The sequence below is a fragment of the Acomys minous genome (assembly GCF_964271855.1).
Source record: "Acomys minous genome assembly, chromosome: 3".
NCBI lineage: Eukaryota > Metazoa > Chordata > Mammalia > Rodentia > Muridae > Acomys > Acomys minous.
The window spans coordinates 83,351,519-83,375,597 of NC_140485.1; the positions used below are offsets into that span (position 1 = coordinate 83,351,519).

The 24,079-nt window shown below is 45.9% G+C and overlaps 2 protein-coding genes and 1 long non-coding RNA gene across 7 annotated transcripts in view; 2 read left to right on the forward strand and 1 right to left on the reverse strand.

Annotated features, from left to right (window-relative positions):
- LOC311594392 (targeting protein for Xklp2-like) overlaps nucleotides 1-18,142 on the forward strand; it is a 77,140-nt gene extending 58,998 nt beyond the window's left edge. For 3 of the 5 annotated variants that reach the window (XM_084776028.1, XM_084776027.1, XM_084776025.1), the window contains exons 3-10: nucleotides 8,888-9,026; nucleotides 10,086-10,302; nucleotides 12,568-12,663; nucleotides 13,618-13,794; nucleotides 14,765-14,911; nucleotides 15,651-15,762; nucleotides 16,307-16,494; nucleotides 17,754-18,142. In XM_084776028.1, coding sequence (XP_084632154.1) covers nucleotides 8,888-9,026; nucleotides 10,086-10,302; nucleotides 12,568-12,663; nucleotides 13,618-13,794; nucleotides 14,765-14,911; nucleotides 15,651-15,762; nucleotides 16,307-16,494; nucleotides 17,754-17,861 — 1,184 coding nt within the window. In that variant the 3' untranslated portion in view covers nucleotides 17,862-18,142. Of the gene's footprint in view, nucleotides 1-5,550; nucleotides 6,492-8,887; nucleotides 9,027-10,085; nucleotides 10,303-12,567; nucleotides 12,664-13,617; nucleotides 13,795-14,764; nucleotides 14,912-15,650; nucleotides 15,763-16,306; nucleotides 16,495-17,753 lie in introns of those variants that run through there. The other 2 variants (XM_084776024.1, XM_084776026.1) reach the window with 2 other exon arrangements.
- The window catches only part of LOC311594406 (bcl-2-like protein 1), a 109,385-nt gene that overhangs the window by 73,929 nt on the left and 11,377 nt on the right, over nucleotides 1-24,079 (forward strand). The gene's annotated exons all lie outside the window — the stretch shown is intronic.
- Nucleotides 1-24,079, reverse strand: part of LOC311594415 — a 161,780-nt gene that overhangs the window by 62,734 nt on the left and 74,967 nt on the right. The window lies entirely within an intron of this gene.

Sequence of the window (24,079 nt, forward strand, 5' to 3'; positions counted from 1 at the left end):
GAGTTCTCAAGGGATAACTGATACATATTTGTTAATTTGCTCCCACTTTGAGCAGAGACTGGGTGATCCCCCCCCCCACCCCCACCCCCAACCCAACAGGGTTTCTCTGTGTAGCCTTGGCTGTCTGGACTTGCTTTGTGGATCCACCTGTCTCTGTCTCCCTGAGAGCTGGGATTACAGGTGTGACCTACCAAGCCTGGCTGAGACAGGGTGTTTTTAATTGTTGGAGACAGAGTCTCATTTTGTAGCCCAGGATGACTTCAAATGTGAGTTAGTTCTCTTGCCTCAGGTTCTCAAGTGCGGTGCCTGCTGCTTTTACAGAGGACACAGGTTTGGTTTCTTTCTGTTTGCTTTTTTTTTTCTTCTTTTTTTGAGACAGGGTTTCTCTGTGTAGCCTTGGATGTCCTGGATTCACTTTGTAGACCGGGCTGGCGTCGAACTCAGAGATGTGAGATCTGCCTGTCTCTGCCTCCTGAGTGAGGGGATTAAGGGTGTGCATCACCAAGCCCGACTGCTAAATAATACTATATTCCTGAGAATATTTGTAGTTTTTTCAGTAGTCTGTAATGTGGTAGTTTCAGATACTTTTGAAATATGAAGCTAATTCTCTTGCTTGGCAGTTTGATTTCGCTAAGGGGGTGTGCTTGATGCGTCTGCGTCTGCCTTTCCCCCCCTTCAGTGAAACCTGTTGACAGAAACTCAATCATGGTTAAGGGGTGCAGGAAGGATCTTGTTCCCACCGTTCATGGGGTCTCCCTTAACCAGCTGCCCTTAGCTTTGACCTGTGCAGTATCCCACCAGCTTCAAGAGACGTTCATGTTTGCTGTTTTGACATCCTAGTATGTGTTGTTTGCGGTGAGGCAGTGCTGTGAAACCATCTTGCTTTAGCAGTTACTTTGCTCTGTGTCCTGGCCCTCCTCCTCTCGTGTTTATTTTCTCACTGAGCTACATCCCCAACCCTACTTTTGGTTTTCTTCATATGTTTTGTCAGCCTTTAGCAAAGAGGATGGGAGTTCTCAAGGGATAACTGATACATATTTGTTAATTTGCTCCCACTTTGAGCAGAGACTGGGTGATTCCCCCCCCCCACCCCAACAGGGTTTCTCTGTGTAGCCTTGGCTGTCTGGACTTGCTTTGTGGATCCACCTGTCTCTGTCTCCCTGAGAGCTGGGATTACAGGTGTGACCTACCAAGCCTGGCTGAGACAGGGTGTTTTTAATTGTTGGAGACAGAGTCTCATTTTGTAGCCCAGGATGACTTCAAATGTGAGTTAGTTCTCTTGCCTCAGGTTCTCAAGTGCGGTGCCTGCTGCTTTTACAGAGGACACAGGTTTGGTTTCTTTCTGTTTGCTTTTTTTTTTCTTCTTCTTTTTTTGAGACAGGGTTTCTCTGTGTAGCCTTGGATGTCCTGGATTCACTTTGTAGACCGGGCTGGCGTCGAACTCAGAGATGTGAGATCTGCCTGTCTCTGCCTCCTGAGTGATGGGATTAAGGGTGTGCATCACCAAGCCCGACTGCTAAATAATACTATATTCCTGAGAATATTTGTAGTTTTTTCAGTAGTCTGTAATGTGGTAGTTTCAGATACTTTTGAAATATGAAGCTAATTCTCTTGCTTGGCAGCTTGATTTCGCTAAGGGGGTGTGCTTGATGCGTCTGCGTCTGCCTTTCCCCCCCTTCAGTGAAACCTGTTGACAGAAACTCAATCGTGGTTAAGGGGTGCAGGAAGGATCTTGTTCCCACCGTTCATGGGGTCTCCCATAACCAGCTGCCCTTAGCTTTGACCTGTGCGGTATCCCACCAGCTTCAAGAGACGTTCATGTTTGCTGTTTTGACATCCTAGTATGTGTTGTTTGCGGTGAGGCAGTGCTGTGAAACCATCTTGCTTTAGCAGTTACTTTGCTCTGTGTCCTGGCCCTCCTCCTCTCCTGTTTATTTTCTCACTGAGCTACATCCCCAACCCTACTTTTGGTTTTCTTCATATGTTTTGTCAGCCTTTAGCAAAGAGGATGGGAGTTCTCAAGGGATAACTGATACATATTTGTTAATTTGCTCCCACTTTGAGCAGAGACTGGGTGATTCCCCCCCCCACCCCCACCCCAACAGGGTTTCTCTGTGTAGCCTTGGCTGTCTGGACTTGCTTTGTGGATCCACCTGTCTCTGTCTCCCTGAGAGCTGGGATTACAGGTGTGACCTACCAAGCCTGGCTGAGACAGGGTGTTTTTAATTGTTGGAGACAGAGTCTCATTTTGTAGCCCAGGATGACTTCAAATGTGAGTTAGTTCTCTTGCCTCAGGTTCTCAAGTGCGGTGCCTGCTGCTTTTACAGAGGACACAGGTTTGGTTTCCTTCTGTTTGCTTTTTTTTTCTTCTTTTTTTGAGACAGGGTTTCTCTGTGTAGCCTTGGCTGCCTTGGACTCACTTTGTAGACCTGGCTGGTCTAGAACTTACAGAGATCCTCCCGCCTCTGACTCACGAGTGCTGGCATTTAAGGCATGCGCCACCATGCCTAGCTGAGGACCCAGGTTTGAATCTCAACCCCTACATGGTACTTCATAACCATCTGTAACTCCAGTCCCAGGGCATCTGATGCCCTCTTCTGACTTCTGTAGCTACCAGGCACACATGTGGTGCACATACATACATGCAGGTAAAACACTCATGCAGGTTAAAAAAAAAAGATGGGACTGGAAAGATGGCTTAGCAATTAAGAGCATTGACTGTTCTTTCAGAGGTCTTGAGTTCAGTTTCCAGCATCCACATGGTGGGTCACAGCTATCTATAATGGGATCTGATGCTCTCTTCTGGCATACATGAAGCCAGAACACTCATATATGTAAAACACATAAATGAATATTTTTAAAAATATATCTGTACTAGGAAGAATATGTAATGTTTTGGATAAGTCAAGTTAAAGGTCAATTTATGGACCATAAAAAGGGGAAGCATTATTTCTAAAAACTAACTGATTAGAAATTACTTTCAGGATGGCTAGTGGTGGCCCAGTCTTTAATCCCAGCACCCGGGAGGCAGAGGCAGGCGGGTCTCTGCTCGTTCCAGGAGCCTGGCTTACACAGCAAGTCCAGGACAGCCAAGGCTATCATAGAGAAACCCTGTCTCCAAAAACAAACCAAAACAAACAATAACAACAATGCAAAAATTATTATCAGATTATCAAGAATATTTAGCAAAAATTCTAGGAATTCCAGTGTTTTTTGAAGTGCAAATTCAGAGGAAAATAAATGTTGTTCAGTCTGCTAGCCTCTTCAATGTAAAGGTAAACGTTATATAATAATAAAAGCATGGCCGGTTCTGGTGGCGCAGGCCGGTAGGATTTGCTGAAGGAGGCAGAGGCAGGAGGATCTGGAGTTCGAGGCCAGCCTAGGATACACATTAAAAATAAATAAATAAAGCATGTTTCCAGAGAACACAAAAGCTTTATAGCGCAGACTCTCCTACTGCACGACTCTCATGAATATGTTGCCTTTTTCCTTTTTTGTTTTTTGAAATCACTGAGGCCCAGACAGAAGGACAGAGTCCAGTCAGAGACCAACCCCCACCAAAACACACACATACACACACACACACACACACACACACACACACACACACACACCCTCTCTCTCTCTCTTTCTCTGCTCAAAGAAAAAAGTGATGGGCTAGATTTGAACACTTTTCAGGCATGTGGGTTTGGTTTTGTTTTGTTTAGCAGAATGCTTTGGTGGAATCAAGGTGACACTCCCATCCCCACTCCTGTTTATTTGTTGATGTTGTTTCCTACTTTGTTTGTTTTCTTGAGATAGGGTTTCTTTGGGTAGCTCCAGTTCTCCTGGAACTTGCTCTGTAGACCAGGCTGCCCTCACACTCAGAGACTGGCCTGCCTCTGCCTACTGCTGAGATTGAAGGCCTGAATTACTATCTCCTGGCTTTTTTGTTTGTTTTTTTGTTTTTTGTTTTTTCAAGACAGGGTTTCTCTGTGTAGCCCGGACTGTCCTGGACTCACTTTGTAGACCAGGCTGGCCTCGAACTCATAGCGATCCACCAGCCTCTGCCTCCCAAGTGTTAGGATTAAAGGCATGCTCCACCACACCCGGCTCTCCTGGCTTTTTTGTTTCTTTGTTGTTGTTGTTTTGAGACAAGGTCTCATTGTGCAGCTCTGGCTGTCTTGAACTCACTATGTAGAACAGGCTGGCTTGAGATAATGCCTGCCTTGGCATTTTTTTGAGTGCCACACCTAGCTTGAGTTAGGGTTTATCAAGAGGGAGGTTTAATATAGGTTTAAACATGGTATTAAGGGCTGGAGAGATGGCTTAGAGGTTAAGGGCACTGGCTGCTCCTCCAGAGGTCCTGAGCTCAATTCCCAGCAACCACATGGTGGCTCACAACCATCTATAATGTGATCTGATGCCATCTTCTGGCCTGCAGGTGTACATGCAGGAGAGCACTGTATACATAATAATAAATAAATATTTAAAATAAAAAACAGGATGGGGAGGCCTGGTGGCACTCAGAGGAAGGATAGCAGGCTACGAAGAAGAGACTTGATACCCTATGAGCATATACAGGGGGAGGAGGTCCTCCTCAGTCACTGTCATAGGGGAAGGGAGTAAGGGGAAAATGGGAGGGAGGGAGGAATGGGAGGATACAAGGGATGGGATAACAATTGAGATGTAATATGAATAAATCAATAAAATATATTAAAAAAGAGAAAGAAAGTGTAAAACAAACAAAAAAGTCCCTTGACTCGCTGGGTGGTGGTGGCACACGCCTATAATCCCAGCACTCAGGAGGCAGAGTCCAGGATGGCCAAGGCTACACAGAGAAACCCTAGGGGGGGCGGGGAACATCCCCTGACTCAGCATCATAAGAATTATTTTAGAGAAAAAAGTAATAAATACGTAAAGAATGTTGAACATTAGCTATAAGAATTTCTTCTAGAAGGTTGGTATTAAGAGTAAAAGGGGAAGCCGGGTGGTGGTGGCGCACTCCTTTAATCCCAGCACTCAGGAGGCAGAGGCAGGTGGATCGCTGTGAGTTCGAGGCCAGCCTGGTCTACAAAGTGAGTCCAGGACAGCCAAGGCTACACAGAGAGACCCTGTCTCAAAAAACTAAAAAACCAAAAACAAAGAGTAAAAGGGGGCTTGAGAGGTGGCTCAGCAGTTGAGAACGTGGCTGCTTTTCCAGAGGAGCTGGGTTTGAGTTCCTGAAAGTCACATGGCAGCTAAGTTCCAGGTGAATCTTACCACATTTTCTGGTCTCTGCAGACACTACATACCCAGACATACAAGCGTACAAAATATCCATACACATAAATTAGAAATTGTTAAGAATTCCAAAATAAATAAAAGAAAAAAGAAAAAGAAAAGAGGTTTAAGTAAAGGTCAAAAAGTATCTTATCCTAGAGTGACGCCAGCATCTCTAGAGAGTTGCTGGACTCACAGTGTGTAGAGGGCTCAGTGTGGTTGTGGTGCGTCACATTCCTGCCTCTTATTTTCTTCCTTTTTTGGGGGTGGCGGGTTCAAGACAGGGTTCCTTTGTGTATCCCCGGCTGTCCTGGACTCTCTTTGTAGACCAGGCTGGCCTCGAATTCACAGAGATCCACCTGCCTCTGCCTCCCAAGGGCTGGGATTAGAGGCGTGGGCCACCACACCTGGCTTTATGTTTTCTTTTTAAACTACTGAATCTATTCGTGCTGCCATTGTGTGCGTCAGTGTAGGGTCACCTACTGGAGCAGCCCTGAAGAAAAGTGACGTTCCCTCTCCCGGCAGCTGTCGGCTGCCAGGGGTGGACTTCATGACCCACTTCTTCCTCCATGCTGAGGCTTCGTCTGGCTTGATCTTGGTCTTGGTCTGGTGCATAAAATCCTAGCTACTAGGAGTTCATGTGTGCAGCTGCTCTGTCCTATCTGCACAGATGTGGTCTCACTGTAGTCTTCCACTGCCTCTGGCTCTTACCCCTTATTCTATGTTGATCCCTGAGCCTTAGAGGCAGTGGTGTGAGGCCCCGTTTAGATCTGAACAGTCTACGATCTCTTGTTCTTTACACATTGACCAGTTCTGAGTCTCTGTGCTAATTACCATCCATTGCAAAAAAGAAGCCTCTCTGAGTTTTGGGTGAGGCATTAACCTATGGGTGTAAAGACAAGTACCTAGGGGCCAGTTAAATACTATGTCCACTTAGCAGAATAGTAGTAGTGGTAGGCTCTCCCCAAGCCTCCCTAGCCACAGGTTTTTGGACCTGCTAATGGTGCCAGGTATGAATTCCATTTTCTGGATGGGCTTTAAGTGCAATCAGAAAGTGGCTGGTTATTCTCCTAACATTTCTGTCACTGTTGCAGTGGTGGGCGTGTCTTGCCAGGGCCATTGTTACTGCAGCTGGCAGGGTTCACACTGCTTCCCCTTCAGCACTGAGAAAAGACTGAAAATGCAGCAGGAGGTGGTGGAGATGCAGAAAAAGAATGAAGAATTCAAGAAGCTTTCTCTCGCAGGGCCAGGTCACTTGAGTCTTAACTATGAGGGCTTCTTGGAAAAAACAAACAAAAAAGGGGCTGGAGAGATGGCTCAGCGCTTAAGTGTTGGGATTACATTCATGCACCATCACACCTGGTTGAAAGAGTCAATGCTGACAAGTTTGTATAGATTTGAAGGTGAACAGATGAAAGGATTTCAATTGTTTTTGTTTTTACAAAAACAAGTTCTGCAAGAAGGTAAAGTCTAAAGACTCAAAACAATGTAAAACCAAGCTATCAGGAGAATATGGTTAAGCAGTATTGTTTTAAATGAGAATCCCAGATCGTTCTATTTTACCAATAAAGACACAGGAACCAGATGCTGGGTGAAAAACCTGCTAGCTCAGAAAGGCAGAGAAAGCACCCAGCTCACGTCCCGATGGAGAAGGCCCAAAAGTCTCACCAGCTCAGTTGACAACCCAGGAAGAAAAGGTCAAAAACCCCAAGGCCAAAGCCTTGCTAGCTCAAAGTCCAAAAAGCCAAATGTCAAGGAGCTGGGGTGCTAGAGAGCTAAGAGCCTGAGAACTAAAGCTAAAATCCCGAGAGTGGAAAATGCCAAAGACCCCTTCTGCTCTCTAATTCCTGTCAGCTGGCTTTAACTTTATTAAACCCTGTGTCCAGGAAGATCTTGGATTGAAGGTGTGTGCTAGGACTCAGCCACGCCAAACAAAAGATAGGTTTTTACAGTTCACAATCTGAGGGACCATACAGGGATCAAATACAATCTGAGGGATCAATCACATTGAGATAAAACATCCTGTAACAAAGCTGGGTTGGTGGTGCATGCTTGTAACCTCAGCATTTGGGAAGTAAGGGTTCGTATCTACAAATTTTCTATTACGCATTGTTTCGCACTTTTTTAAGGTGGCCACATGAGTTGCTTTAAATGCAGTTTTTCTCTTCTTACTGTAGTGCTGGTGATTCAGCTAGGCAAGCACTCCACCGCTGTGGTGCTGTGTTCTCCTTAAATACCATTTCTTGGTTTTTGGTTTTGTTTTTTGAGACAGGGTTTCCCTGTGTAGCCTTGGCTGTCCTGGGCTCACTCTTTAGCCCAGGCTGGCCTGGAACTTACAAAGATCCGCCTGCCTCTGCCTCCTGAGTTCTGGGAATAAAGGTGTGCACTACCGTGCCGAACTTAAATGCGGTATTTTTAATATTGCTATTATATTCTAATACTTTATAATATGAACATAGTGAATTTTTTAATCCTCATGGAATTAAGTTCTCACCTAGCCAAGACTTCATGATCAGACTCTGTTTAAAAAGAGAAGCCAGTGAATGAATTAGATTTGTTCTAAGTAATTATGAAAATTGATAAGGTTGTTATTGACCAGGGAAACCAATACCTCCTGTGAGTGTTTGTAATGCTCTAAATCAGTGGTTCTAACCCTTGGGACCCCTTTTGGGGTCAAACGGCCCTTTCACTGGGTTCACCTAAGACCATTGGAAAACACATTACAATTCGTAAGAGTAGCAAAATTACAGTTATGAAGTAGCAACAAAAATAAATTTATGGTTGGGGTCACCATGACGTGAGGACTGTATTAAAGGGTCACAGCGTTAGGAAGGCTGAGAACTACTGCTCTAATGATGTGTTGGCATGGTTGTTTTCTCTCTGTCTGCCTCTTGACTTTCTCTAACTTTCCCCAGTCGACTATCTGACTTTCCTTTTTTTTTTTTCTTCCTCTCTTTGGTGTAGTTCTATAGTGAGGTCGCTTTGGAAGTTAAAATGTAGTATAGACTAGCCATAAACTGATCCTTCTGCCTCAGCTTCCGAAATGCTCAGACTGCAGATGTGATTCACCATGCTAACTTTTCCATCTCACTTGCTGTGTGTGGTGGCCTGGATGATTTGATACAGATGTTTTTTGTGAAACTCAAAGTTGGGAGTTACTCAGTAAAGGTCTGGTAAAAAAAAACATAGTGAACATAGTAAAATAGTTGCTGTTGTCAATGGAAAGGGCTGTGGAGTGGCAAGGGCCCTTCAGACAGAGTGCAGAGATGGCAGAAGAATTTGTCTAAAAACTATCCTTCAGTAAGAGTGATAGGGAGCTGGGTGGTGGCGGCGCACGCCTTTAATTCCAGCACTTGGGAGGCAGAGGCAGGTGGATCACTATGAGTTCGAGGCCAGTCTAGTCTACTGAGTGAGTCCAATACAGCAAAGGCTACACAGAAACCCTGTCTCGAAAAACCAAAAAAAAAAAAAAAAAAAAAAAAAAAGAAGGAAGGGAGGGAACATTTGTCAGGTTGATTGGCATAAGCTGAGTTGATCCTACAAAGCCAGGTTCTCTGGTTCATCCATTTCTATCTAGTTGACTCAGCACTTCCACGTGACCTGTATCTTGGGGAACTAAGCAGATGTCTGCAATTTTGTTTTACAGACTTGTTACCCTCCAGATCCTCGACCAAGATGAACCGAGATCCCCAGACTCCTGTACTGCAAACCAAATACCGTGCAAGGCCTGTGACGTGCAAAAGTGCAGCAGAGCAGGAGGCTGAGGAGCTTGAGAAACTGCAACAGTAGGTCCCTGCTCACTTTCAGTCCCACGGGGACAGTGGTGGCTGTTTTCCTTCCCATGAAATGTGTGGCATGCAGTGACTCCGTAGGTTGTGTTCCTGCCTCTCTGACTGAGAGTGGGACCATGGAGGTGCCCTGGAGCATCATCTGATAAACACCCAATTCAGTGCAATGTAATGGGGGTAGCAGAGCCTCACTTTGGATTCTAATTGAGAATAAGGTTAGTCTAGGTAGACCACACCTTTGCCTGATTATCAAAGCACCTGCAGCTTGACTCTCGGGAGAAGCTGGAACTTAATGTAGTCAGCACTGAAGCTCATCTCCCTGCACCGGCCATGATCGTTATGGTACTGGGGTGAAACCCAGGGCCCATGTGCACGTAGGACAAACACTGTGCTGTTGTTTTCAAGTAGAGCCTCACTGAGTGGCTTGGGCTGGCTGTGTAGCTCAGGTGTGTCTTGATTATGTTAGTCTCTTGCCTTGGCCTGGATCTCTGGGATTACAGACCTAGTTCGTCAGCCTGCAGGGGTTCATGTATTCCTAGCGAGCCTCAAAATTGCTATTAGCCAAAGGTGACTTTTTCATTTTATGTTTATGGGAGTTTTGCTTGCATGTAATGTTTCCTTATCACTGACATGCCTGGGGCCCATGGAAGCCAGGGGAGGCTTTCTGTCCTGTGGAGCTGGAGTTACAGATGGTTGTTAGTCACCACGTGGATGCTGGGAATTGAGCCTTGTCTGGAGTAGCAGCCAGTACTCTTAACCTAAGACATCTCTCCAGCCCCAAATTTGAATTTCTGGTCCTCCTCTCTCTGCCTGCTGAGTGCTAGGATTACAGGCACCTGCCTCCATGGAGCCCAGCCCCAGCCCCAGCCCCAGCAGGGTTTCGACGATGTCATTTACTCTTTTTTCAGGAGGTGAAGAACATGGCTGTGGAGAGGATGGATTTTGTGTACATGGTGGACCATCTTACTGCTTATTTATAGGTTCTGTTCTACTTTGTGCAGATTTTATCTGATTTAAAAGCATTTTGTATTTATTACTTAAATTTCTTTGTTACAGATACAAATTCAAACCACAGGCATTTGATCCCAGGATTTTTGAAGGTGGCCCCATCTTGCCCAAGACGCTGCCCGTTAAGCCTCCTACTCAGCCTGTTGGTTTTGATTTGGGAATTGAGAAACGAATTCAGGAGCGAGAGGCAAAGAACAAACCGGAGGATGAAAACTTCGAGTTTCATTCCAGACCTTGCCCCACTAAGATCTTGGAAGATGTTGTGGTAAGAATACTTGAGGTGTCCTGAGGTGACCCAGAAGTGTTCAAGTTGATGCTTTGACCAGGACACCAGCGCATTGGGTTGCGGATGACAAAGAGATGCAGCAGGAGTGGATTTGCGCTTAGACTGTATGTAGGTCTAGAGAGAGAGGCAATGTGTGGCTAAAATGCAGACTGATCGGAACATGTATGCTGAAAAGAGATGCAGTTTAAAGGGCTTCACATGATGGTTCACTGCCATCCATAACTCTTCTGACCCGCTCTGCTGCCAGGCATGCCATGGTGCACATACATACATATATACATGCAGGCAAACATGCATACACTTAAAAAAATAATCCTTAAAAATGCAGCAGAGCCGGGCGTGGTGGCGCACACCTTTAATCCCAGCACTCGGGAGGCAGAGGCAGGTGGATCACTGTGAGTTTGAGGCCAGCCTGGTCTACAAAGCGAGTCTAGGACAGCCAAGGCTACACAGAGAAACTGTGTCTCAAAAAACCAAAAAAATGTGCAGCAGGATGAGCCTCCCTGCTTTGGGAATCCTCTAGAGGGACCTGTTACCCTCAGGGGAGAGACTGTCTGTCTGTCTTCATGATAGCACATCTTCATGTTTAAAGGTTAATTTGTTTGTATCTTACTGTGTTTTGATACCGATTCACATTAGCTCAAGCTGGCCTACAACTTGCTGTGTGGCTGACTTTTTGTTCGCCCTGTCAGGTGCTGTAATTGTAGGTGTGTGCCTCCAGGCCTGGCTTCAATTTGCTTTTACAAGCTAGTCCCAAATGTGTTATAACTAACACTTTTTTTAAAACCATGTTTCCTAAGTTGTTCAAGATAGAGAGGCAAAAGTAATTTTGAAAAATTACAAGTAAATATCAGTCAGGCATGTTGGCACAGGTTTTTAATCCCAGCACTCATGAGGCAGTCTGAGTTGAAGGCCAGCTTGATCTTTTTTCCCCCTCGAATTGATGTATTACATATACAGTGCTCTGCCTGCAGGTACACCTGCATGCCAGAAGAGAGCATCAGATCACATTATAGATGGTTGTGAGCCACCATGTGGTTGCTGGGAATTGAACTCAGGACCTCAGGAAGAACAGTCAGTGCTCTTAATCTCATCCATCTTTCCAGTGGCCCCCCCTTTTATTTTTATTTTTTTTACTTCAGCTTGGTCTTTATAATGAGATTCTGTCTTTAAAAAATAAAACTAGAGTAAATATCAAACGAGTATCTTATATGCCCCATAAAGTGGCTTTGAAAAACCCAGAGGTAGGAGTATAGAGCACTTGTCTAGCATGTGGGTGCTCTGGGTTCAGTCCTGGTTATCACATAAACCAGGATTTATGGACATCTGTAATCCCAATATTCAGGAGGAATTTAAGGTCATCTCCAGCTATTTAGGGAGCTTAAGGCCATCCTTGGCTAGAGACTCTGTGGGCGGGGCCTCTGTAAGACTGAAGCCTGTGCTGAGTGGTTGCGGTATTATTGAGTCGACAGGCTCCCACAGGAGCCTCTGAATCCAAGGTGCAAGCCTGTATTCAGTTAGCTAACATTTACTGATGGCCTTAAATGAATAAGATCTCCCTGGGTACTGGAGATTCATGGACTGAAATAACACCAGCTTTACAGCACGTACAGACAAGGCACAGGAGGGGAGCTTCTGACTTAAGCACAGTGAGGTTTAGCAGGTACCATCAACTACAATTTTGAGTTCTCTTTCTGTGAATTCAGCTAACTATGGATGGAAGAGATAACATTTGTACTGATCATATGCAGGCTTCTTTCCTTGGCTAATATTCCCTACATAATATGATAAGTGCACTCAACACATTTTCGTCGTGTTAAGAATTATGAACAATATGCTAATGACATGAAATATATGGAAAGGTGTGCATAGGTTACATGTAAACACTACACTATTTTGTTTAAGGGATTTACACATTTCTCAGTTGGTTTCCTTGAGTGGGGCTTCTTCTAGAGTCCTGGCAGTGCTGGCAGTGGAGGCTTCTGTTGTCTTGGCACAGATTGTGTGTGTGTGTGTGTGTGTGTGTGTGTGTGTGTGTGTGTGTGTGTGTGTGTGAGACGTTTATATGAGTGTTAGTCCTTGCGTGCTCATGTGGAGATCACAGGACAACTTTGAGTCAGGCTTGTTTGACAAGTGGCCCCTCATCCAGCTTTTATCTTCCCAACTTTTTAGTATTTTTTAGCTTCCCAGTTTTTAGTATTTCAGTTAGACATGGGATGTCTAATTGAGTTGTGTTCTTTCTAGGGTGTTCCTAAAAAGAAAGTAATTCCAGCTACTGTCCCCAAGTCACCAGTTTTTGCATTGAAGAACAGGATCCGAGTGCCCACCAGAGAAGATGAGGTGACTCCCCCAGGGAGAGGGGGCCCCTTTTTTCCTTCTGCATGACCACTCTGAGTCTTTACACTTAATGGGGTCCAGAGGCAGTCAGCTCTTGTCTGTAAGCCTGACACGGGTGTCTGATCATCTGCCTTGTCCCTCTAGCGCACTGTAGTGGGTGGGGCTCGGCTTTCGGTGATAGTGGGTTACAAGCTATGAGAAGAGCAGGAAAGTTAAGCATTAGAGCGTTGAGATCATGCTGTCCTTGTAACATGGTCAAGAGTTCCCTGAATTATTGTCACTGTTAGTAAAGGACCTTTAAAATTCATACCAAGCAGTTACACTGTATTGTCCTTAACACCCAAGGGTCACAAAGGTGACTAAAGGTGATGATTCATAGAACGGTAAAATGTGAACTGTCATTGATCATGCTAGCTTCTTATTACATCTCCCATTTTATCTATAAATATCCAGAGTTAGGGTAATTTTATAGCAGATCTCAGCATAAACCTTTTTATAGGTTCAGTTGGAACTAAAATACATGGTAATCTTATGTTACTAGCTTGAACCCAAACAACTTACTTGGTCCTATTCTGGGTTTGGCAACCATTAATTCCAGTCACATGTTGGAGTGGAGTCTGGAGTCTGAGTCAGAGTCTAAGGTGTAAGCATGCTTACTTAGCACCTTTCTTCTGATCTTCATTTTATCTCTCTGACCTCACTTAGCTATCCCAGCATTCCTGTGAGAAATTTGAGATTTTTACCGAGTAATTGTGATAGTCATTTACCAAATGCTGTTACATTGCTTTGATCCATGATGCGGCTGCTGAATTGGCATTGTCTGTCCTCGAAAGAAAAGGAAGCTAGGCCACCCAGGGCTGTGGACTTGTATTAATTAGTGGATTTTCCCACATTCTGAAGAGGGTGAGCTGGGGCCAAAGGAGGAGTCTTGCTTCTAACCCATAGTTTCTCTCTTAGGAAGAGGATAAACCAGTAGTGATAAGAGCTCAACCTGTACCTCATTATGGAGTGCCTTATAAGCCCCACATCCCAGGGGCAAGAAATGTGGAGGTATGCCCCTTCTCCTTTGACACCCGAGACAAAGAACGCCAGCTGCAGAAGGAAAAGAAAATAAAAGAAATGCAGAAGGGGAAGGTAGGTGTCTCACCTGTGTAATCTGCAGAATACAATTCTCTGATTCCTCAAAGGGAACCTCTCCCCCCACCCCACCCCCGTTTGTTTGCTTGTTTATTTGTTTGTTTTGAGCAGTATCTGAGGTCGTCATCCTGCCTCTGCCTTCCCCTTGCAGGTACTGGGATTACAGGCATATATCACCACACCTCAGCCAGGGAACTTTTTATATAAAGATACCATATATTTAAATATATAAAAACACTTTTGAATTTAAAAAGTATATGTATACATACTTTTTATATAAAATTACTATTAAAATCAACGCTTTTCACTGATTCTTGCATGACCCCCCCCCCTAAAATATTTATTGTGCAAGAAATTAAGTAATCTGTCTGGCACAAGGAGGCTAGTGACTGCCAGTTTGGAATATTAGGAGGAAAGCTTAGGTTTTCTTTAGGGTCTAAAAAAAGGTCCGTTGCTTCTCTGCTAGGCTGTGCTGCTTTGAACGTTGACTTACTCGTCCTGTCTTTCGGGTTCATACACATATTCAGGAGTAAATATTGCTTTGTCTGTGTCTCCGTTTGCTTTCTGTTGCTGTGATAAAACCGGAAAGCATCTTGGGGGGAAAAAAAAAGGCTTGTTTGGCCATGTTTTTTCAGTTGAAGTTTATTCTTCCAAGATAACCCTGGCTTGTGTCAAATTGACAAAATGCCTACCAGCGTACTTGCTCAGAGGCTGTTTTGGTTTCATTTGGTTTGGGGACATTGTCTCACCACGTAGTCTAGGCAGGTGTGCTGAACTCCTGGGATCTGGGCTAGAGGTGTGCGTTGCTGTGTCTGGCAAGAGTTCTTTATAGTTTCCTGTTACTCAGAGACTTGAAGGTGGGGAGGCCCTGAAGCTATCAACAGGATCTGACATCCTCTGCGGGATAGGTTTCCTGTCCATTGATAAAAGGCCCTTATGTTGTTCTTACTCTTATGTGCTCCATTAGGTGCCCAAGTTCAAGGCACTTCCTCTGCCCTATTTTGACACTGTTAACCTGCCAGAGAGAAAGGTAAAGAATGTGACTCAGGCTGTGCCTTTCTCCTTGGAGACAGACAAAAGAGGAGCCTACAAGGCCAAGATGTGGAAATGCCAGGTAGGAATGGGGAGCAGCTGGTTGGCTGGTTGGTTGAGGGCGTGGGTAGGTGAGTGGGCGGGCCTTTAGGTAGATTCTATACTGAAATCATCTGGGATGACAGATTTGATTATTTTAATATATTCTATGTAAACCAGGAGTCACATCAGTTTTATGTAAAAGGTCAGCTAATAGTTATTTTAGGTTTTATAGGTTACATAGGACGTCTGTCGGGCATTCCCCTCCTTTGCCCCTGTATGCATAGTTGACCCTTTGGGCATGTAAAGCCTATTCGTAATTCAAGATGCATTTGGGCAGCAGGCTGAAGTTTGTTCATGCCTGCTTTAGCAGTCAGCTGGGGACTGTGAGACTCCTTCTCAGTCAGGAGTTTCTGTAGGGTCTCACCTGGATAAGTTAGTGCTTTGGTAGGAAACAGGATGGGAGAATTGGTTCTCAATAAAATAGGCTGGTTTTTCAACATGGGATGTATTATAGTCGCCCATAATAGGTGATCAGAGACAAATGATTGGTTATAGGTTGGTATAATTGGCATCTAACTTTGCCACCATCACTGTTCTCTGTTTAACCTCAAAACAAAAGTAAGCAGGATGTAATGGAGCCTCGGAGGCTAACTACTCCTTTGTAAGAAGTAGCGGATGCAGAGTGCCGTCTTCTCAGGCAGGCAGTCCAGGATGTGTGTCGTGGCTGCAGTAGCCATGACACACTGTGTGTGGCTGGCTGACAGACTTTCTTCTAACAGCTGGAGGAAGAGCTGAAGCAGCAGAAGAAAGCAGCTTGCTTCAAGGCTCACCCAAACACCGTCATCTTCCAAGAGCCCTTTGTTCCCAAGAAAGAGAAGAAGTCAGCTGCTGGTAGTGTTCTGTGTGCTCGTGCGGGTGGGACAGAGTGCCACGCTTTGCGGGGACGTACTTAGGACTCAGCTAGGGGAGAACGGCGCTGTGTCAACAAGAGATGCTTTATCTGAGGGCATGGTAGCTTTCCTCCCTCAGGCCCAGTCTTTTGTTGCCTTTGCTGGACCCCTAGCTCCCTTTGTGTTAAGTCTGTGGGGCAGACTGATAGAACGGGAACCGAGGCCGATGCAGCTGGCCACACCCAAGGAGGACAAGTGGATGAGGGATGGTGCCGTTGGGCGGTGTGGCAGGAGATTGGGACTCTTCCTTCTGACTCCAAGTCCCTGTGTAGGAGAGTGTAGCTGCCCCACCACCCGGGGCTCTTAGACTAAATGATTTCCAGAGGCCTTTCCGACTTCTCAGCATTCTGAGTCTGTGGCGCGGCCTCGCTCCATCTTCCTCCTCGGCAGCTTCTGGTTGCTAGCCATGTCTTTCGGGTTGGCCTACTCCTAGGGCCTTATGAGTACAGCACATGCGTCAATATTGTCTTTGTTTCTGTACTCAGAGAACCTTTCTGGTTCTCTAGATCAGGAACCTTTTCAGCTGGCCACTGAGAAGAGAGCCAAGGAACGGCAGGAGTGGAAAAAGAAAATGGCTGAAATGGAGGCCTGGAAAATGCAGCAGTTGGAGGAAGCGAGGCAACAAGAGGAGGAGCAGCAGCAGGAGGAGCTAGCCAGGCTTCGCAGAGAGCTGGTAACTGACCGGGCTGCATGCGCGCGCACAGCCCTGTTGTCTCTATTCTGGTTTCTGGTGGGGCTGGGACGATCTATTCTGCATCTGCACTGACAGGGGGTGTGAGTGAGCAAACAGTGCAATGTCTCATAGGTTCACTTCAAAAATCAGCCGCCGTTTGTCCGTGGTTATTTTCTGCCCAGGTACCTGCCTACTGAGTTTGTTCCCAGTTTAAATCTGTGTCTTACAGCTGTCCTCAGTGTAGGCCAGTGGCAGTACCCTACAGCACAGTTAATCAGTGCTGATTATCACTGTGTTAGGTCGGCTCACTCTAGGGCTAATCTTACACTCTTCAGAAGGATGGGCGGCACCTGCTTCCCAGCAGCCCTTCTTGATAATTGCTTTTGCCTTTTGTTTTGGTCTGTGATTTTGTTGAGTACTAAACGTCAATTAAACAAGCTTAAAATTTCACTCTGGCTATTTTAAAAAATATTTTAAAATTTTTGTTTTTTTAGATATGAGCATTTTGAGTGCATACATGTCTGTGTACCACGTGCATGCAGTGCCCATGGGAACCAGAAAATGGTGTCAGATCCCATTTTAAAAAGAAATTATTATTTAAGCTAGGCATAGTGGCACATTCCTTTAATCCCAGCACTCAGGGAGGCAGAGGTAGGCGATAACTGTGGGTTTGAGGCCAGCCTTGTGTGCAAAGTGAATCTAGGATAGCCAAGGCTACACAGAGAAACCCTGTCTCAAAAAAAAAAAAACATTTATTTTTAACTTTTTAAAGATGTAATATTTTATGCATATGAGTGCTTTGCTTGAGTGTACCTAATGCCCTCACATCAGAGGAGGGGCCACATGCCCTGGGGCTGGAGTTACAGAGTTGTGAGCCACCATGTAGGTGGTGAGAATTGAACCTGGGTCCTCTGGAGGAGCAGTCAGGGCTCTTATCCGCTGAGCCATCTCTCTAGCCTCTGGCACAAAATTTTAACTTGTAGCTTTTGTCTGCTACAGTTGAGCAAGGCCCTGTTTCTCCCTAGTAAGTTATGCTGGGGATAAATTTGACATTCTTAGTGAGGGGCCCAGTGAGCAACAGTAGAAACCTGTTTGGGCATCACACTTCTCCATTTTACTGTGCCCTTCTTCCCCTTAAATTTGTAATTGGGATCTATAAACCTTTCCAACCATTTTCCTCTAAAAGACAAAAGGAAAGACTGAGCACATCGGTCTGTGGCATCCACCGAAGTGGTGACTTTGCTTTTCTTTCACTGCAGGTGCACAAGGCAAACCCAATCCGCAAGTACCCAGCAGTGGAGGTGAAATCGAGTGAACTTCCCTTGACCGTCCCTGTGTCTCCCAAATTCTCCACTCGATTCCAGTAGAAGCTGCTCTCTGTGTCACATGAGAGAGAACCTTTCTCAGACGCGTATGTGGCAACGTGCCTGAGAGCTGGGGAATGCCGGGTTTTTTAAAAATCACTTTACACAGAGACTTTGTATGACACACAACTCACTTAGACTTTAATCACACTTCTTTCAGACACTAGAATTTCAGGTTTTGTTCTGGCACAGCTTTCACTTTCCACCTGGTCTCCCACCACCACCCCTTCTATATATGTATTTTAACCATAAAATAAAGTCTATGGTTTTAGTCACAGTACAAATGAGAAGCAGCCCCAGGCTGTGGGATTCGTTCTTTGTTCTGTGAGGCAGGGACCCTCCTTATGGCACTAAGGAAGACAACTGCATGGACCCAGACAGCGTACAGAGGCGCTGCTGAAGCCCGGTCTGTACTCTTGCTGCTGACGATAGGAAGGCTCAGCCTACATTTTCCAACCTGACTTGAAATAACCATTTTTTAAAAGGTCACAAGATTTTATTTGGGCTCGCTATTTTCTGGGAATGCAGTGCATCCTCCCGATGGTGAGGTGACACAGTTCAGTCTGTGACAAATAGCACAATTCGGACTGGCAGTTAAGCCTGGTCTATAACCTTCGAGGGCCTGTCCCTGTTGGCTTATGCACCCAAGCTGAGCCTCACTGGTCTAAATTGTACAACCTCCCAAAGCAGTGCCTGGCTTTTCGAGTGCTTTTGTTTGAATGTGTAGTGCGGGTGCCCTGAGAGACCAAAGATCCCTTGGAGCTGGAGCTGCGCACACGTGAGCTTCCTTGCCAGAGCCATCCTCCAGCCCTCTGAGTGCACTCTGCTGCTAGCAGATTGGATGTGGAGAGGAAGCTGAACAGAACAGGGCTCATCCTTGGGGTGCAGAAGATCCAGTTTTACCCCAGTCCTGGGGATTTTGTTGTCAATACTTGGATCTTTCGTTTGTTTCTGGCCGCTTGGTATTTTCCCTCTAAACATCTTGATCCATTCTCCAGGCCTGCCTTCTGCAGTTCTTCCTGCTGTGTCAGCTACCGGGGGTAGCACATCAGGCATGTCCCCATGATCCTAAAAGGACTGGTTGGTTTATTGGGGTGACCTGGCTGCTCACAGGGATATAAATAACTTTTGCAAGTGAGCACCAGTGCCGCCACCTGGGCATTCTGAGGGAGGTGGAGAGGCCCCGCCCATCTTGTTTCCTCATCCCTTCAGGCTGTATCCTAGACAGTTTTGTCTTTCCAAGGTAACTTGGAAGTTTTTCTGAACAAAGAACATACCCAGAGATGAAACTTCATACGTTTTCAGCTGGGCTTGGTGGTGCGTGCCTTTAACCCCAGCACCCAGGCAGACTCAGCTCCATCTCTGAGTTCAAGGCCAAGGTGAGACCCTGTTTCAAGAAAAGTAAATAAAATTTTCTACATTTGGGCATTTTATACACGTGCATACTTTCCACTGAATTTTGTTTTGTTTTGTTTTTCGAGACAAGGTTTTCCTGTGTAGTCTTGGCTGTCCTGGACTCACTTTGTAAACCAGGCTGGCCTCGAACTCACAGTGATCCACCTGCCTCTGCCTCCCCAGTGCTGGGATTAAAGGTGTGCGCCGCCACACCCTGCTCCTTTCCACTGAATTTTAACTTTTGTTAAAAAAAAAAAAAGACATTGTAATTTTAGTTGTGTGTGTGAGTGAAGGTGCCTGCGTGGGCTGGAGGTGTCGGATCGCTGTGGGGATGGATTTACAGGAACAACTCCTGTCCTCTGCAAAGCAGTCAACGCCGCAGCAAAGGAGCCAGAGCCGCAGCCCGAGTTTCCTGTTCGTTGCTGTCTTCATGCCTTTTATCTCTCTAGTTTATATCTAAACACATATTTTGTAATATAAACTTGAAAAAAATAATTTACTGGACTTTACTAGGAAACCTGGCTAACTAACATTTTGCTGGACAATTTTGTAAAATCCCCACCATTTGACTCTGGGTTGCTGAAATTGCACAGTTTGGGGAGTGCATCTCCTGACAGTCACACCTGCGCTGTGGCTTCCCGTCCTATACTTGTACCTTCAGCCTTCCTTCTGCCCACTGCCTGGCTTTGCTCTGTAGGTTGGCTACCATTTTGGTTGCTGTTTGATTCCTTTCAGGTTCTTTTCCATGGAGTTTTCTGTCCCTGGGAAATAGAGCTGAGGGGCGGGCAGCTTGGGGTCGGTGTTGCTTGCTATAGCATTTCAGAGAGGAGACTGAATACACACAATTGTACAGTGAGATGGGCTGTGACTCAACCCACAGCTCAGTACCGAGGAGCACAGCGCTTGGAACTGAAGCTACTGCTTTTCAAGGCGGGTTATCTTGTTTTAAAATAAGTGCAACAGTAGGACTGCTCTTTGTCCACAAAATACTAATACATGCTGCATAGCCACGTAGCTGTCTTTCTTCACCTCCTGTTCTTTAGAAATAAGCTGTGTGATTGAAGTGTTTTTGTGTGAGCATTCAGCGATCAAGCATTGCATTCAGTCCCGTGTGTGTGTGTGTGTGTGTGTGTGTGTGTGTGTGTGTGTGTAAATTAAGTTATACTGCATTAATTTTTGTTTTTATTTTTTAAGACAGGGCCTTTATTTATAGCCCTGGCCGTCCTTGAACTTGCTCTGCAGACCAGGCTGGCCTTCAACTCAGACATATGCCTGCTTCTGCCTCCCAAGTGCTGGGATTAAATGTGTGTACCTCCAGGTTTACTGCATTAATTTAAAATTTTTTAGTTTAGAAAGCCTCTACATGCTGTGCATATGGTTCAAAGCTGTGAAGGTAGCAAGGTAACCCATCTGCTCAGGGGTGCCTGGTTTCTTGTACTCCTCCCCGGCCTTATATACACATCGCATCCTCTGCTCCTTACTCTTTTCACTGCCTGTGGCTTTGAGTGGCGGAACGCCTGCCCTACCCTGAGCTTGTCCTGGCTTCCGGAGCATGAAGGCTCATGGGAATCTAGCAAGGTGGCTGTCAGGAAGCCCGGGGCAGGTCAGCGGCTGTTCTTGGCTTGGCTTTGTTGAGCCTCAGGGACTTGCTCATTATTAGCTGGACAGCCTGCTTGCACCTTCGTTTCCTGTTAGAGAAATTTTGTCGGGAGCCGCTCCGCCATTACAAGATGACGCTGGTTTCCTGTTTCCTGGTTCTTCACGGAAGCCCTTGCGGCCAGTGCGCATGCGCAATTACGTCATCCTTACATAACCTGCTTACTCGGACGATATGCTAATTGGGTATTCTCTAGAGCACCAATGATAAGAGGACACGTCCCTATACGCCCCTGAATTCCCTATATAAGCCTCGGGTTTTTTGGGGAAGAGGTCCTTCTCCATCTGTCTGCAAAGAGCTGTACAATAAAATCGCTGTCGGAAGAATCCTGAGTTGCCGCGTCTCCTTTATCGGCGAAGGCTGCTCGCGACAAAATTTAACCTGCTTTTTGACCTCACTGTGTAGCTCAGGCTGGCCTTGAACTCATGATCCTGCCTTAACCTCCCAAGGTCTAGGATTACTGGTGCGTACCTCCGGGCCACCTCCAGCATTACTCTTTTCAATTTCGTAGAAGCCTCTGGGGGAAGTTTCTCAATGCTGACAGTAGCAGTTAAAAAAGCTGTGAGCCACGTGGCTAGGCTCCTGTTTCTGCCGGGGCTGAGTTTCAGTCTGGTGGTGTGGTGGCTCCCTAGGAGCTGGGCAACACTCTGAAGCCCGAGCTGGCTGCGGCCTCACAGCCTGCTGGGATGCTCATTTTAGGCAACATATAAAGTTTCCTGGAGACAGGACAAACCCAGGCCTATGGAAAGAGCAGGAAGGTTAAAGTGTGTAGTACTTTGAGCAGTGACGAAGGTGTAACCAAGGAGCTGACATGTTTGCTCCAAGGCCAAGAATTCCAGGACAATTTGTTACTAAGTTAAAGCCAATGCAGTTGCTACAGAAAAGATGTGTAAAGGCATGGGCCCCTTATTTTCTCTGCCTTCTTACATACCCACTGTCTAGGAACTCTCTCTCTCTCTCTCTCGCTCTCTCTCTCTCTCTCTCTCTCTCTCTCTCTCTCTCTCTCTCGGGGGGGGGGGGTGGTGGTCATTGCTGACATTGCAAACGGGCTGGTGGGATTTGCTCTTTACTGCCTTGCATGACAGAAGCTGAGCTCGGGTCAAGCCATAACTTGTAGGTTGTGGTCCTAGGCTCCCTGAAAGCAGTGTACAGATACTGCCGTTCACTTTGAGAACTTGTGGTTGCAGGGTCAGGCAGGCTGGAGGAGATTTAGGCTTCTCAGGAAAGATGCCAGCTTGGAGGCACCAATTGCCTTTTTCTTCTTAGGGGGGGAAAAGACTGGACAGGGAATACAAGCCCTTCCTGATGGGCAGACCCTGGATTTACTAAGGAGCTGCCATTCCCAGCACTGTGGGCAGGTGTGTGAACATGCCAAGAACTGTGGCCAAGGGCCATTGGCCAGCTTGTTTGGGTTTCAGCAGCATTCTCGGGTCTTCTTTCAGGAGCAAAGGTCAGAGAGGCTCTCAGCATGCCAGGCTACTAAACAGTAAACGTGAGGAGCAGTGTGGGGCCACACTGCTTAACATGCTTGGTCAGGGGAGAGGATTCTCCAGGCTCCTGCTGACTTCCTGTCAGCCACTGCACAGAGCTGCTGTACTCCCACAGCATCTTGAGTCTGTTTCTGTGTAGTATAAAGTCTCCCCATGCCTCCCTCCCCCGGCTCCTTTATACTACACACGCACACTTTATAAATACCAATTCTAACAGCAGCACACGACTCCATCCTTCTGAGTTTGTTTCTCCCTGGTGAAAATGTTTGCTTTGGGAAGGGTTGTTCTGGGCTCTATTTATAGACAGTATTGCCCCATTTGCCTCCCCTTAATATGTCATGTCTATATCAACTTTAATCTTTTCTAACCACCTGCCAGTTTACCTTGTAAGTAAAATATAAGATGAGGGGGGTAGGGAGTCAGCGGGGGGAGGGAGGGAAGAGGGGAGGGAGGGAAGCCCTCCAAAGGGAATGGGCTGCCGATAGCATACTTGGTAAGCTACTTGCCTTGCAAGCATGGGCTCTTGAGTTCAATCCCCAGAAGCCATGGGAAATAAGCCAAGTGCAGTTGTGAACCCTTATAATTGGGGTGTTGAGGAGGTGTAGGCAAGCAGATTTCTGGGGCTTGCAGGCCAGCCAGCCTAGCCTAACTGGTGAGTTCTAGGTCAGTAAGACTGTGTCTCAAATAAATAAATAAGTAAGTAAAGTGGTGGGGCTGGACTTAGCAGAAGGCTTAGTGGGTAAAGGTGCCTGCTGCCAAGCCTTATGACCTGAGTTCAATTCCAGGGACCCCCATGGTAGAAAGAGGGAACACACTTCCCCAATGTATTCTTAGGTCTTGCTCGACATATGCGACGGTACACATACATACACAATAAGTAAATAAATATAATAGTACTTTTAAAAGGATAGAAAAAAGAGATCCTTTAAAAAATAATAAGGTAAAGAGTGCCCCAAGGAACAATACCCACCATTGTCCTCTGGCCTTCACATACACACACATGCTCCCAGACACACACAAATATGTGTGCCCGTGTGCATACACAAAAACACAGTTTCCCATAAAAGCTGCAGATAGGGATAAGGGAAAATGGTAATGAGCTCGTTCTCCAATCCTGAGACCTGAATCTGCCCCAGCACTTGTGGAAAAAGCCAGATACCGAGGGAGACAGGCAGATCCTGGAGCTCAATAAGGCGGAGAGTGACTGAGGACACCTGACATTGGCACCTGGCCTTCACACACATGTACATGCACCCACATGTACCTGTACACATAACTGACAAAGCACAGGCAGTAATGTTATTCTGGCATGCGTACTTATTTGCAATTTATATATATATATTGTGTGTGTGTGTGTGTGTAGAAAGCTGCTTTGAGCTAATGTGTCAGTATAACTGACATTCATGCCCAGCAAAAACAAAACAAAAAAATGTATTGGCACTTAGATGAGCCTTCCTGGAAATAATTTTAGCTGTGTTTTAAACCCTTGTGACTCCTATTTTCAAGTTGATGTTCACACTGGTCCTGTTGGCCCGAAGCCTTCAGGTCAGATTTGAAAGGAGAAAGTTCTTAGTCTTCCTTACCCGGGGGCTGTGATGTGAAAGTGTGGGAGGGAGATTATAATGTCCCTTCTGTTCTTGACAAGTGACAACCTTGAATGCATCATTCCTCCTTTCAGA